The sequence below is a fragment of the Capsella rubella genome, unplaced genomic scaffold (assembly GCF_000375325.1).
Source record: "Capsella rubella cultivar Monte Gargano unplaced genomic scaffold, Caprub1_0 scaffold_3, whole genome shotgun sequence".
In the NCBI taxonomy this organism is placed as follows: Eukaryota; Viridiplantae; Streptophyta; class Magnoliopsida; order Brassicales; family Brassicaceae; genus Capsella; species Capsella rubella.
Window position 1 is genome coordinate 1,476,991 of NW_006238921.1, and position 16,060 is coordinate 1,493,050.

The 16,060-nt window shown below is 32.1% G+C and overlaps 3 protein-coding genes across 3 annotated transcripts; 2 read left to right on the plus strand and 1 right to left on the minus strand.

Annotated features, from left to right (window-relative positions):
- The first annotated feature begins 609 nt into the window (after positions 1–609).
- On the plus strand, positions 610–4,271 carry LOC17892866 (sugar transporter ERD6-like 8). Its single transcript, XM_006298965.2, has 18 exons — positions 610–690; positions 806–995; positions 1,137–1,199; positions 1,292–1,381; positions 1,558–1,617; positions 1,741–1,806; positions 1,959–2,024; positions 2,231–2,306; positions 2,440–2,504; positions 2,587–2,679; positions 2,776–2,856; positions 2,962–3,046; positions 3,133–3,242; positions 3,330–3,389; positions 3,515–3,568; positions 3,643–3,702; positions 3,784–3,898; positions 4,038–4,271. Exons 2-18 carry the CDS (start codon positions 831–833, stop codon positions 4,148–4,150), a joined length of 1,422 nt encoding a protein of 473 aa, XP_006299027.1. The 5' UTR covers positions 610–690; positions 806–830; the 3' UTR covers positions 4,151–4,271.
- A 1,975-nt stretch (positions 4,272–6,246) lies between these two features.
- Positions 6,247–10,222, plus strand: LOC17893995 (sugar transporter ERD6-like 9). Its single transcript, XM_023785952.1, has 17 exons — positions 6,247–6,396; positions 6,854–6,916; positions 7,016–7,105; positions 7,201–7,260; positions 7,384–7,449; positions 7,587–7,652; positions 7,808–7,883; positions 7,983–8,047; positions 8,143–8,235; positions 8,468–8,539; positions 8,676–8,760; positions 8,872–8,915; positions 9,003–9,065; positions 9,169–9,282; positions 9,407–9,466; positions 9,584–9,698; positions 9,893–10,222. The coding sequence occupies exons 1-17, from the start codon at positions 6,247–6,249 to the stop codon at positions 10,006–10,008; spliced, it is 1,398 nt and encodes a 465-aa protein (XP_023641720.1). The 3' UTR covers positions 10,009–10,222.
- A 1,003-nt stretch (positions 10,223–11,225) lies between these two features.
- On the minus strand, positions 11,226–16,039 carry LOC17892957 (sugar transporter ERD6-like 11). Its single transcript, XM_006297443.2, has 18 exons — positions 15,757–16,039; positions 15,569–15,631; positions 14,498–14,587; positions 14,236–14,295; positions 14,048–14,113; positions 13,881–13,946; positions 13,644–13,719; positions 13,466–13,530; positions 13,257–13,349; positions 13,079–13,159; positions 12,857–12,941; positions 12,705–12,748; positions 12,552–12,614; positions 12,390–12,449; positions 12,224–12,277; positions 12,050–12,109; positions 11,830–11,944; positions 11,226–11,571 (listed from the first exon to the last, which is right to left on the minus strand). Exons 1-18 carry the CDS (start codon positions 15,901–15,903, stop codon positions 11,450–11,452), a joined length of 1,410 nt encoding a protein of 469 aa, XP_006297505.2. The 5' UTR covers positions 15,904–16,039; the 3' UTR covers positions 11,226–11,449.
- Between the last annotated feature and the right edge of the window lie 21 nt (positions 16,040–16,060).

The window sequence follows — 16,060 nt, forward strand, 5'->3', positions numbered from 1 at the left end:
GACTCATTCTTTGACTATTTCACAATCTGCATGGATACTCATACTATAAACATAAATTTACAATTTCTAGAGCATTTTTGGAAACTATAAGTTATTTAATTATCCATCACAACTTAGATCTTGCGGTGAGGAAAAAAGACCAAAGAGCATCGGATTCGCGAGAAACAAGTGTCTTACCGGATCAAATCTTTGAGTCAATTACACGTCACTACTCTGCATATATTTACCAATTTACCAACCTAGTGTCACAATGCATGAACATTGTATTTATGAATATTCTGAGAAGATACTGAATATCAAATAATTGTAGCAAAAAATTACCACTAATATTTATTCTGGTAATCACTTTGGGATGATCTTACTTAAATACTTACAGATTGAGTCAATCAATTGTTGGGAACCCCGATGTAATCTAATGCATATATTGGACTTGTTTTATAGTACTAGCTAGTAATTTAGAATAAATTAGTTCAAATTGTATAATTCGTCCAAAATAATCCTGCATGGGTTTTAGGCATTTAGCTAAGCCAGCCTAGCTATATAGTAGCGTTTATGTTTACAATATATACTTACATGTGTTGAATTGCACAGAGATATGTATATATAGACATATATATCAATAAAATCCAAAACAAAACAAGAGTTTTCAAGATCTAAAAATACGTTGCCTTCCCCAATCCATCTCATCCGGTGAGTTATCCAAATCTTTTGCTTTTCTCTAACCGATCGATTCACATATCTAAAAAATTCTTGCAAATCTTATATCTAAAAAATAAATTGAATTTTGTTGGGGTTGAGTTGAAAGGTGAAACAATTATTGCGGGAAGAAAATGACGAGAAGATCAAAAGACGACATGGAGAAAACGAACGGAAAATCTGAGCCGTTGCTGCTACCGGAGAAAGAATCCAACGACGTTTCAGAAGAAGAAGCGTCGTGGATGGTTTATCTAAGCACTTTCATTGCCGTTTGTGGTTCCTACGAGTTTGGAACATGCGTAAGTTTTTTTTCTTTTACTTTAACCTTTTCATGATTAATCCCTTTACAAAACAAAGAGATCAGAAAAACTATACTGTACGGTTATAATAATTTCTTGTTGATACGAGAAAATTTATGCGTTTTTTTTTTTGTTAAATAGGTGGGGTATTCGGCTCCGACCCAGTTTGGGATTATGGAAGAGCTTAGTTTATCATATTCCCAGGTTTATAAGTAATTTAATTAAGTACTCTACATTTTATAGATAGATGTGTTATGATATGTACATATTTCTCAAATTTTTGGGTATGTACGTAGTTTTCAGTTTTTGGATCGATATTAAACGTGGGAGCAGTGATTGGCGCCATTACATCGGGGAAGATCTCCGATTACATTGGTCGGAAAGGGGTAAAACCTTGCTAAACAAATTTACTTGATCTATATACGCACACAAGAATCAGTTTGTCATATATGTTGCATTTTACGATATCTCAATATGCACAACCATATATTTCAAACTAAAACATATATATATAATATACATTTTTTTTTGGCTCACATGGTTTGTTGTCTTGTTGAGACAGGCCATGAGGTTGTCTTCAGTGATCTCTGCCATCGGCTGGCTTATTATTTACTTCGCCAAGGTATTTCTGTGTGATAATATTTCTTTATTATTTGTTTTTGTCTTTTCGTTAAAACTTTGAATAGTATTGAAACTTAACGATGCAATGTCCTTGTTTAATTAACTTGTTGGATTAATGTTATAGGGTGACGTATCATTGGACTTTGGAAGATTTCTCACGGGTTATGGCTGTGGTACCCTTTCCTTTGTGGTACGTACGTACGTGTGGGCGACATGTTATAATAACCTTTCCCCCCCCCCCCCCCCCTTTATTATATGGATATACAAGCCATAATGTTAAAAAAAAAAAGTAATCCTTTTTAATTTCATGTAACAGTTTTTTGTGTGTGTGTGTGTGTGTAGGTACCGGTTTTTATCGCCGAAATTAGTCCGAGAAAATTACGAGGAGCATTAGCGACACTTAACCAGGTGATATATGATCTCATAAAAAATGTATATGAAGATTACAAATAGAGTCATGAGAACTAGCAAATGTTTAGTTTATTCGAGATTTTCGAGCTTGTGAACAACAAATTAGGTTTACAATTATACTACTAGCTAGAGCCTAGAGTACTTGTTTCGATTATTTTGAATAAATAAAACAGATTTATAATGGGGACATGATTATTTTGCAGCTCTTTCTCGTAATCGGATTGGCTTCTATGTTCCTCATAGGCGCTGTCGTTAATTGGAGAACTCTTGCACTAACCGGTAATTTGTTCTGTGCCGTAGTTTAACCGGAAAGATTTGGTATTATTGGTTTAGTAATCGTACCTAGCTACGTTGGTAGTGAATGAATCTCATTTGGTTAATAACAAAACGAGGTTTAATTAACCAATTTCAGGCGTTGCACCATGCGTGATATTATTCTGTGGGACTTGGTTCATCCCTGAATCGCCCAGATGGCTGGTATGAAGTAATCTCGAATATATGAATTTCGGTTTAGAAACCTGTGTTGGAAACTTGACCGAGACGTGTTTGACGTTTGAAGGAAATGGTTGGCCGCCACCGCGATTTTGAAATTGCGTTGCAGAAACTGAGGGGTCCTCACGCTAATATCACAAGAGAAGCCGAGGATATCAAGGTACGCACAACTTAGACCAGAAAAAAATTGAAAATAAGAAACCGGTTTTGGTACGTCACATGACATTTATGGTTTTTGGATTCCGGTTAATAACAGGAGTACTTGGCGACTCTTGCTCACCTTCCGAAAGCCACACTATGGGACCTTATTGACAAAAAGAATATTCGATTCGTGACTGTAAGAATCTCTAATTCCAAGAACTGACGATATATATATATATATAACTATGTTTCCCGGTTCAGTTTGGTTTGGTCGTATGGGTTGTAATATTTGTTGTATCAGGTGGGAGTTGGTTTGATGTTTTTCCAACAATTCGTGGGAATAAATGGTGTTATCTTTTACGCACAACAGATATTCGTATCAGCAGGTTATATTTCGAACAAGAACTAGCTAAAATGTTGAATGTCTAGACCATTCATCGGGTTTATGTTTTTCGTGTTTTGGTGATACCAGGAGCATCCCCAACTCTTGGAAGCATTCTATACTCGATCGAACAAGTTGTTCTAACAGCACTCGGCGCAACATTGCTAATCGATAGGCTTGGAAGACGGCCACTTCTTTTGGTATCGTTTATTCTCACTTACAAGTTCCCAATAAAACCGTAGAGAATAAATACATTATCTGGTCTGACCATGTCCGTACGCTTGCAGGCTTCAGCTGTTGGGATGCTGATTGGATGTTTGCTTATCGGAACTTCATTTCTTTTGAAGGTTAGTTTCATAAAAAAAATATAAAGCTATTTTTAGAGTAGTATAGTGTTGGGAAAGAGGACGTATATATATATACGTATTTTATGTAACCGGTTTTGAATTTGGTTTGAATGTTAATAAACCAGGCTCATGGTTTAGCAGTTGATATCATCCCGGCCCTTGCAGTAAGCGGAGTCTTGGTAAGCAATGAACCAAATTTACGGTTTTAACCTCCGGTTTAGTCAATGCTTGATCAAGAAAATTCAATTTACAGGTTTATATCGGTTCATTCTCGATTGGAATGGGTGCAATCCCATGGGTTATAATGTCTGAGGTAATTTTAAAACTGTATTTATATAGAACGTTCAAATTTTCATTAACGTATACTTACTTAATATATTAAAAAAAAATCCAGATATTTCCAATAAATATCAAAGGAACAGCTGGAGGATTAGTCACTGTGGTAAATTGGCTAAGTTCATGGCTTGTCTCCTTCACTTTCAACTTTCTCATGCTTTGGAGCCCTCATGGTACGTATTACTTTGTCTTTTTTTCTTTTTAATTAGAACAAATGATTATAATGTTTGTTATACTTTACACTTACAAGTTACATAACAAGCTAGGTCAACAACAAAATTAATAGTTTGGACCAATTATGTTGGTTATCAGGTGCATTCTATGTGTATGGTGGTGTGTGTGTATTGGCTATCGTCTTCATAGCGAAACTTGTTCCTGAAACCAAAGGCAGAACCTTGGAAGAGATTCAAGCAATGATGATGTAGTTCTACAATAACTGTTTTTCTTATAATTTATAAGTTATAAAATATCTACACATGCAGCAAATGCAGGTTTCGTTAATTTGGTTTAACAAGCTTTGAGTGAAAGACTTCGTGTTACAACTTACAAGGTTTCTTTCTTCTTTATATTAAGATATATAAACTTTCACATTACACATTATGAATAAACAAAGTGAAATTTGTTAATATGTATACGACATCCACTAATTAAGGTTCAATTAAAATAAGAAACCGCGTGACATGAAGGCAGCTACTTAAGTAATGCAGTCTATTTGATATCTTCAAACCGCGACAAATTCGTGGCCATTTTTTTATTCTTTGTTTTTGTTTTTCTTACTTTTGATTCTTACGTTTACTTAGTAATATAGTAGCGTTAAATTTCTTCGTCGTCACCATTTTTGTAATCATTAACTAGGTACATATACATTAGTGGTTATTAGGGTCGTATTATAATTTTTCGGGTTACACGTTGAATAACTATTCGATTAGTATTTGTACTAATCTTTTCGTGTTTATATAATTAAGAAAATTTGATTCCACTGCACTTTAATCTCTAAGAAACATGTGAAGTGTGATCTACATATTGAGATTACGTTTTGATATATTGCATCACCACATGTTCGATTGAGATGTCACTATATCTTGATTAATCATACTTAATTATAAAAACCACAACACGAAACACTGCACAGATAGAATTTTTTCTTTAAAAGAATGGTTTTACATCAGCAATTATTTAACACCATGTGTATTAGTATGTGAAAGTTGAAAAACTGAATGAGATATTAATTTAACAACCATATATATACTAATAGTCTGTAATGTTGTAAGTAGTACTGTACATGTGGGGGTTTAAATAAACATAAAGCTTTCGATATACAAACTCACTCTTGTTTTCTAAAATATTAAATAGAAAACTCGCCATACGCGCGAATCCTTATTCTTAATAATATAATTTCGTATACACTGTAAATCAAGTCCAAAATTAAACATATATAAGCATTGTTAGCCTCACGGAATTAAAAATATATAAAAAATAAAAACAACTGTGATGTACTAAAAATGGAAAAAACGCCTTTTACAGATGGGTCATTAAACTAATCATTAGAAGAGGACTTTTAACAGATAACGTCCACATGTGCCTTTGAATATGAAATTCACCACCAGAGAAAATGAAATGTATCGAGGAGGACTCGATAAAGTTAGAGGAGACTTATTCAATTAATTAATAACCCTAATTAACAAAGTCGAACCACCCATTTGGGAGGAAGACGTGCGTCGATGAAGTTGCGCAAATAGCTAGATAATATATATCAAATACTTAACTCCTTAGCATTAATTATGGATAAGGGCAAAATAACATCCGAGTATCTCTGTGTTCTCTCGATTTACACCAAAGTATTAAAATTAATTAAAAGTTCAATTCTATTCAGCTCCCGGATGTGACTTTTCTAATTTTTGTTTTGAATAGAAACTCCCTTATTTGTTCTATGTGGTCTGTATGTCTAACAACGCAAGCAAAGTGTAGTCGTCATGCCAATGAGATAGATAAATGATTTGTTGTTTTCAACTAATTAAAACACTTTATATAAACTTAGCATAATAATGTTTTTCGTATTTTGACATATGCATTAAATACGTAATATTTCGATGGGTCGTAACATGATCAAAAAGGAGTATCTCGGATTTTGATATTACTCCTTTTTTGTCTTTTTTACTTCAGATATATGTGTATTGCAAAAGGCCAGGGTTTGCAATCTAGTCATTATAGATTAATATAGTAGTATCTAATTTTATATGGTAGGAGCACGAATCCAATATATGTACCATAAATACATATAAAGCTGTAAAAATAGATAGATGACATAGCAGTAAATAACGTCGTCAAAGCATTTTCCAAAAAGAATGAAAAAACTAGGTCAAAACATCTAAATATATATATATATATAGAGAAAGCATAGTTATCAGAGAGAAGTCTTCTCTCTCTATCTTTATTGTTCTTGTTTTTGTTCTCGTTCTCGTTCTTGAGCTCGAACAGTTCAATTGTAGTATTTGAGATCACTCTGAGTGAAGAAATTAAAATGGAGGGAGAGAGTGGTACTAGTATTGAGAAAGGATTGTTATCGGCAAATAAGGAAGAGATCAGTAGTAGTAGTGCAACTACAAGTACTCCACTTCTTTTCTTCGCCACTTTCATCATTGTCTCTGCTTCCTTCTCCTTTGGCGTTTCCGTATGTTCCCGTCTCTCTCTCTCTCTCTCTCTCTCTCTCTCTCTCTCTCTCTCTCTCTCTCTCTCTCTCTCTCTCTCTCTCTCTCTCTCTCTCTCTCTCTCTCTCTCTCTCTCTCTCTCTCTCTCTCTCGATAATTAACGAGAAACGATCTCTATTGGTCTGTTTATAGAATGTTTCTCTTAATAGAATGGTTTTACATATCTCTTAAAACCCAATCACCATGATACATAAACGTCTATCGTATCACCACCACCAATTGATTTTTTTCTTCTAAAACCCTCTTTTAGACCCATCACCATGATATATATTTACTTCTTTTTCTTTCATTTGAATAATATTTATTTTAGTAATGTTTTTGAGTCTTTTAAATTAAAATAACTTTTTTCCGAAAATCAGGAAGGTTTTTTGTTTTTTAACTGTGATAAATTTTGTAAATAACTTTTTTGATGAGAATCAGTTAGGGTATACTGCTGGTACGATGGGCTCCATTATGGAAGATCTTGATCTTTCGATCGCACAAGTAAGTCTCTTTATTGGAGTGTTAGGTTCATGTATAAATTATTTCAGATAAGCTTTAATAAATCAAGAGTTTTATAAATAATAATTTTCCTGCACACAGTTTTCTGTATTTGGTTCGCTACTGACGTTTGGAGGAATGATCGGCGCAATATTTAGCGCCACAATTGCAGATTCATTTGGTCGTAAAATGGTAATTAATTTGTGATACAAGTGTTAACATATATATTATCCTTATAGTTAAACCTTAATTACTGTCTCTGTTGGTTCTATAATATTTTTCCAAAGACTTTGTGGATCGCGGAGGTATTCTGCATAAGTGGATGGCTTGCAATTGCATTAGCCAAGGTTCCTTCTTCACTACCCGTTTTAGTATTGTTACTTTATTTTATTTATAAGATCACTCTCTAAAAAGCTGTCCAAAACAGGAAAAAAAAAAGATTACTCTCTAATATCTAATCTTTGGCGTAGAATATTATTTGGCTGGACTTGGGACGATTCTTTGTGGGAATTGGAGTTGGTCTCCTTAGCTACGTGGTACTTGCATATATATTTTCTATTTATGTATCAATATCCCTTATAGATGATATTTCTTTTCTTTTTTTTTGGTCAACAGATGATATTTCTAAATGTTTTTCATAACGCTGGTTTATATATATTACTCTTTTTGGTAGGTTCCTGTATATATCGCAGAAATAGCTCCCAAAAATGTGCGAGGCACTTTTACTTTTAGCAATCAGGTAATGTAAAAATCATAATCAAGTATTTTTGATTTATTGGGTAGATTTTCTTAATTTTTGATTTATTGAGCTACTAACTTTTAAAAAGCCCTTTTATTAATCAAACTGTTATATGTACGTACTGATGAATGAATAATGTTTAAGCTGTTATACAGCTGTTGCAAAACTGTGGGCTCGCAGTGGCGTATTACCTTGGAAATTTCATGTCATGGAGATCGATTGCCCTAATCGGTCTGTTACAATCTCATCATCTACTATTTAATTTTTAATTTAGTGTAATAAAACCGTTTCACGATTAGAGATCAGATACACTACTTTAACATATTTCAGGCATATATCCATGCTTGATACAACTTTTTGGATTGTTCTTCGTTCCTGAATCTCCAAGATGGCTGGTTGGTCATATTAATCATGCTGTCTGGTTTAAACTACAAATGGGAAAACAAATCCTTCTCTAGCTAAATATCTATAACGTGATTAATTATTATAGGCGAAAGAAGGACGCGACGAAGAATGTGAGGTTGTTCTTCAGAAATTAAGAGGAAAAGATGCTGATATCATAAAAGAAACTCGAGAAATCATGGTAAGTACCGCACACATACATATAAGTCGTTATAAAAATTATCTGTTAATTACATTTTATGTTTAATTTTGGATTAAATTTTTTATACTTTTTACCTGTATCGCATATATAGAAACGAATTTTCATATTATATATTATTTCTCAGAAAACTTAGTTGTATTCTAAAAGATATATTGGTTTTTTTATATTTTCTCCATCAATTCTTGTATGCTAATATATACTAATTTTGCAGATTTCTGTTGAAGCTTCCGCGAATATCAGCATGCGTAGTCTTTTCAAAAGGAAATATACTCATCAACTTACAGTATGGAAATTAAATAACTTATGTTTTGTTCGTTATCAACAAAAAGTTATATCATCAAAATAATTTAAAGGACATATAATATATAGTTTAATTAGTTAGTTACCTGATTGTGTTTTTGGTGGCTATGTAAATTTAGATCGGTGTAGGTTTGATGCTTCTGCAACAGTTAAGTGGAAGTGCCGGAATATCTTATTACGTAGGCAGCATCTTTGATCTTGCAGGTAAAAATTCTAATACTGTGTAATTTTACTCATATTTTGATCATAATTTAATTTTGATATCATTTCTTTCTTATTAATGAATATTTACGTAATTAAAAAAAAAAAAAAAAGGTTTTCCTTCACGGATTGGGATGACGGTGTTGTCTATTGTCGTGGTACGTATATTATGTAAATTTCGATTTTATGAAATTGTAACCACATGCAGTGGCGCCCTAGTAACTTAGTCGTTGATCATGGTCTAGGTACCAAAAGCTATAGTGGGTCTGATACTTGTGGAACGATGGGGAAGACGACCACTTCTCATGGTTATAATATTTTAATTTGCTTATTAATTACTGTATAGTATTTTATTCTTTAATTACGCTTATGAAAATATATAATTTTGGTTTAATGTACAAAAATTTGCAGGCATCAGCATCTGGGTTATGTTTGGGTTGTATCATTCTTGCATTAGCGTTTGCACTGAAAGGTGTCCCTGGCTTTGTAAATTTTACTCCCACTTTGGCATTTATAGGAGTAATGGTAAGTATTTTCAAAATATTAAATAAAATCATACTTTTCAATATTTATTTGAATAAAAACAATATATTGAATATTGTCGGCTAATACATACACTATATTTACTTAAATTTTATGATCCAAACAGACATTTAGTATGATGTTCGCAGCTGGAATAGGAGGACTACCATGGATTATAATGTCTGAGGTATATGCACATATATTATTAAGTATTTTTACATATGCATAAAATAAAAAAAAATCTGACATATGATAGCATGATTCAAATGGTTCAATTAATATTCTTTAATATTTGTTGGTTTAGATATTCCCGATGGACATGAAAGTAGTAGCTGGGAGTTTGGTAAGCATAGCGAACTGGTTTACTGGTTGGATCGTCAGCTACTGTTTCAATTTTATGCTTCTTTGGAGCCAAACCGGTACGTCAAAAAACTAGCCATAAGCATTATTAAACTTCGCACCTAATTTAGTTCGCATATACATATATATATATATATATATATATATGTATAATTTGGAACTTAATTAATACTATGATGATATATGATATGCGAAGATTTATGATTAGTATCTTGAATAATTGTTATTAATTTTTGTAAATTCAAAATTGCAGGGACTTTTAGTATATTCGCTATGATATGTGGAGGAACGATTGTATTCGCATGGTGTATGGTACCTGAAACTCGAGGATTAACCTTAGAAGAAATCCAACTTCGACGTACGTTCTAATTAATAATCTTATCTCAACTGTCCAATACAAAACGTGTTGCTGAACCAAATAAAAAAAATCAAATACAAAATGTGTGTTTGTATTGTAACAATGTGAAGCGATTATGGTCTAAATTTTCTGTAAGGTCGTCATGTTACTCATCATGGCACTGAACATGTTCGTTTTTGGGTGGTTATTAAGAACGTAAAAAGTAGAGCAAAATCTTATTAACATAAAAAGGGAAAATAAAACGAAGAAGATATGTGATTTAATAAAGGGGTGAAGTTCTCGCATGCACGTTTCTTTGTACCTTTTGTTTTGCGTCCTGGTTCACTGAATGATATGATATTAGCTTTCTTTTTGCTCAAAATAAACGAAGAAGATATATTAGCTTTTTTTGCCCAAGTCCAACTATGCAATACCTATTTCATTTACATGTGTAATGTTTCCTTCCACTCGTTTTTCATTTTTTATTTCCGGGTGAATTGGATATCATTTTTCTTAATGAATCACTCATCATGGAATATTTTTTTTATTATAAAGAGACTTCCAAATATTCAAATTGCAGTTTTGTGATATTAACAGTCAAATTCAATTCGTTTAAATGGCTGATGTTATCTACATTACCAAAAAAAATAAAAATAAAGAAAAGGCTCGGCCCACTTAACAAAAATTATAAAAACCCAACAAAATTTATTATGGAAACTATATAAGAATAAAAAACAAAAGAATAGTACAAGTTTGTATTGAGCACAGATAATGGGCTAAATTCACTCGGACGCATTCAAAGTTAGTCATTATTATATATCTTACCACAAAGAGACAACCAAACTCGAAACTAGATATGCTTAGAAAACCAAAAACAAATCGTATTTTATAACAAGTCAAGCCACTTGTTCAAACTAATTGCAGTCTTGAGAAAACAAATCGATTGTCCAAAACACATATCAACAACGTATATACGCTCGTCGTTATACGCAAATCCGTGCTAGATACTGTCGAATCTGTTTAACACAGATATTAACATATACGATCGTCTAATTTCCATTGGGATATCAAGATCTGGCCTGTGTGGATACTGAACGTAAAAATAACTTTAGAAAAAAAAAAAAATTAGAGCATTGCAAATCTATAGTAAAGAGTAGTTATATTTCTGAGCAATAGAGAGAACAATTTACAAATGGGCATATCCTAGTCGTAAGACATATACATTCATTTGTTGTCTTAAAAACTAGGATAAGCAAAAGCCACTGTTTGGTAAACGACGAAAAGGTCGTCTAATACATTTTACATACATCATATATAACATCACTATCAAGAATATGCATGCAAATAATATTACAAAATGCATTATATTATTTGCATTTGCGACTGCCAACAATAGATGATAATTTTTATCTTTTTTTTTTTTCCATAAACAAAAATTAATATATTTTATGACAATGTAAATAATGTGTATTTTCAGTTTGTCCCGGTAAGGGAAGCTTGTAACTCTTCCAGTGATCTTCCTTTAGTTTCCGGTACGACCATCCATATAAAAATCAATGACATTCCTCCCACAGCCGCAAATATGTAAAATGTTCCTGTTTAATTATTTTATTTATCACCAAACAATACGTTAATGCACATTATTAAAATTAAAATAAACAAAACCTGAGTCTATATATATTTCTAAATGCAAATATTTCAGTTGTGAAACTGTTGAAATTCGAAAACGAGTTTTCAATCTTTCTAGTTGTACTTTACCTTACGTATTTTTATTTTATGTATGGTTTTATTAAATAATTTTGATAAAGTTAGTTAATAATAATAATAATACTCCATAAAGAGAAAAGAAGGACCTTGTGCGCTCCATTCAAACATAAAGGTGAAAGCGTAACTCACGATCGACCCACAAGTCCATGAAGTCAATGCTACGATCGTCCCTGCTGAAACTTTTATGTTTATCGGAAATATCTGCAACATAATAAAAATACACAATTAAACATTTTATTATTTCATAAATAAATACTATCCAACTATCATTCTCATATTAAATTTTTAAAAAGGAAAATTGATTACCTCAGACATAATGACCCAAGGTAGCCCTCCTATACCGATTGCACTAAATCCGAAGTAGACCTAACCAAATTTAATTTAAAGATTTGTTATATAACACGAGATTTAGTACCATTTTTTGGGAGCAAATTAAGAAAACAAATAATAAACTGTAAAATGTTATGAATGAATTTTTACCAGAATGTTTACGAAGACGAAAACTCCTGTCAATTCAGGAAGCACATTCATTTGCTATATCACAAAAAAAAAAAATCATATTATTAGGAGAGGCTGTATTATTATTAGACGTGGTTTGTTGATAGTGATCTTATATTATTATAATCCAATAAAATAAAAGACTAACCTGTAACGTGAAGCTAACCCCAATAAGCAAGGATCCGATAGACATTCCAACCGCAGAAGCCTACAATAATGTTTATCAATATATTACTAGTGAATTATATATTGTATTATTGATATGTTATATATATATATATAAAGATTAAAAGTAGTATAATTTTCTAACCAATAGGAGTGGCCGTCTTCCCCATTTGTCCACAAAAATCAGACCAACCAAAGACTTTGGGATCTACAAAGAGTAAAAAAGATCAATCATAAAATAAAAAGGGTAATAATCGAAATAGATTTGATACAAATAATGGAGTCAAGAGGTACGCACCACGAACACACCAAATATCATAGATCCAAGTCTTTCTGGAAAGCCTGTTTAAAATATGCATATAATATTTGATAATTAATTATTAAAATATTCCTGGTGAAAATCATATAGTACGAGCAAGAGGGGCTTCAATGAATAGAGTATATTCTAACCAGATTTTCTAAATATGGCATTTGAATAGTATGTGATACCGCTAGCTCCAGATAATTGTTGTACCATCATTAAACCAATTCCAATCTGCATTTTAAAAATAATAATGAAACGGTTTATAAGTAAATTAAGTACTATAGTTACTTTCAACAACAGTAAAAAATCATAAATAAATAGCTTTCTTTTTCTCTCTGAGTTTCTCTATATGTTAAAGTAGTACGTACCACAAGAGTTCGTCTATACTTCTTCTGAAACATGTCAAAGAAACTGGACTTTGAATCTCCTTCGAGCATTTTTGTCATAACCTGAAGAAAATATAGCAAAATTTCTTTATCTATAATGAATATGATAGCTATAATGTTTTTTTTTTAATTAATTGGGAAAATAAAGAAAGAAAAGTACCTGAATTTCAGCGGATTCACCTGAAACATCAAAGTCTTTGCCTCTAAGTCGATGCAAAGAACTTTCTACTTCTTTGCTTGAACCAACTTTAGCCTGAAATTAAAAAATATATATATAAGTAATGATAAAAAGTGAAACAAAATCTATGATACATAAAACATGTCATAACTCATAGTCGAAATGCAATATATAAAGGAAAAAACACCAACCAGCCATCGAGGAGATTCCGGTATAAAGAATATTCCGATCACTTGAAGTAAGCATGGAAGAGCACCTGTACCGGACAATTATAGATAAATAATAAATCAAGATCGACATTAGCTAGTGTTTATAGAATATTAAATAAACGATATTACTAGTGTTTTGCTAGTGAAGATATTTGGTTACCTATAACAGCCAGTACTCGCCAATTAATTACAGTCCCAAAAAAATAAATCAGGGAAACTCCACTGTTTTGAAGAAGCTATTAAACCAAAAAAAAAAAACAATTGTTGTTACTTACAATTGAAGAAAAAGAAGAGAGTAAAATACTAAACTTCCACTAGTATACTTGTCACAGAAAATAACGAAATAATAGACGTTGTTGTATAAAAAAGGAGTAAAGAATTAATAGAGACTACTTACTTGGTTTGAAGCAGTGAATGCACCACGAACATGTTTTGGAGTGATTTCCGCAATATATACAGGGACCTTTTTTTCATGCGATATTAAAACATGTTGGGTTTTTTTTTGTTTACTTCTAAATAAATCAATAAATAAATATATAGACGAAATAACCAAAATGTAATTACCACGTAGCTAATCAAGCCAACTCCAATGCCCAATGAAATCCTTCCCAAGTCCAGCCAGAAGACATTCTTTTTGTTTCCCACACATATATACATTCAAAATATATTAAATTACATATCTTAACAACCAGTTTTTATTACTATTAATTATTAATAGAAAAATAATAATAATGAAGAGCCAATGTACACACCTTTGCGAAGGCAATGGAGAGCCATCCAAAAATGCAGAAAAAATCGCATGCCCACAACGTCTTTAATATCACCAAAACAAAAAAGAGAGAACATATATAAAAGGATTAGAATCTAGTTACTACTTAAAACCCCACTTGCATGCATATTTTTACTCATGGTTAGTTACTACTACTACTACTAAAAATTAGTTTGCATGCATAATTACTACAAATTGGTAATTTTATGAAGCTATGAAAATTTAGGGTAAAACAGTAAAATTACTCGTCTTCTGCCGAGGATGACAGCCAGCTGACCGCTGAACAAGGCACCCACCGCACCTCCCACGTTCATGAATGAACCGAACGCTGCAAACTGTTCGGTCAATTACAAAACAAAAAACACACTTCATTGTTTGCGTCAAATCACACTACTTATTATATCATTAGATATGACAAAATATGCTGATTTTAATTTTGGATCTCTATAATAATACAATTCATTATAAAAATATATATATATATATATAATGAGATCACTTGTTTACGGAGTATTGTTTATTTGTTAGGTAAGTAAGCCCTCGTGTTTTTCTCTTTGATTAGTTTCACTATCATCTAAATTTTGTCAGAAGTACGTACCATATTCGCTAAACTTAAATTATAACGAAATTAATTACTTGTATAATCTAAAATACAGCTATACGCTCTTAAACCTTTTCTTTAAAAGAGCTGTGTATAAACACGTTTTAATAATGTTTATCTTCTATTTAAAACTAATAATAATATTAAATATCAATAATAATAAAAAATGGTAGTAATAATAATGGTCATGTTCGAACATGTTATTATGGCATCACGTATTGATCACGCATAAGTTACAAAATAGCTATTGTATGTATAATGCATTTTAACTCCTTTTCTTTCTTTTTTTGGGTCAACAATACATCGCATTTTAACAGTAATATTCATTTTCTCACTATATGTTACGTATCGCATATGCATCTATCTAAGTGTGCGTGTACGTGTACAGGTGTCTCTCAATAAAAGATGATCTCCACTCACTATATACTATTATTATATATTACCAATTGCGAAAGCTTATATATTATCTATTATCTCAAGGATGTCTTCATACGTAACTGCATATACATATATCATTTCTTCTTGCACCAAAAAAAAAAAATTAGATCATAATTTCTTCATTATCAGTGGTGGGTTTAGGCCTGGTTAGTTTAGAAACTACTCCTTACAAGAAAAAATTACAAGCAAGGTGATGTTGGTGATTAACAAGTAATTTATGCATTTTGAGCATGATTAATCTAGGGGTACCGTACTAATAGTGATCGAAGATACATACTTGTGCCATAGAAAGATCTAACTCCTCCATGATAGCACTCTCAGCGCCTGAAGTATAACCAGCCTACATAATCCAGAGACATGGACGATTCAATTCGATTGTAATTAAAAGAAAAATGAAATTACACGAAGAAAGAAAGATCAACGAAAAGAAAAGTAATTGAGAGAGAGTTAAAGAGAGAAACTCACAGCACAACCAAAACTGAAGGAACTACAAACAGCGACAAAAGTGCTGAGAATAACACAAGCTGTGATACGACGATCGTCCATGTCGTTTTGTCGCCGAAGAAGAAGTCCTTCCTCCATGGTTCTGTTCTCCTCCTCCACCACCACCATTCTCACGATTTTGGTTTCTTCCCCCCAAGTAACAACAACAAGAGAGAAATCACCTTGACTTTGATATAAACAGAGGATCGGAGAGAGAGAGAAGTTTATAAAAGAGAGAGAGAGAGAGAGAGAGAGAGAGAGAGAGAGATTATTAATCACAATTCGT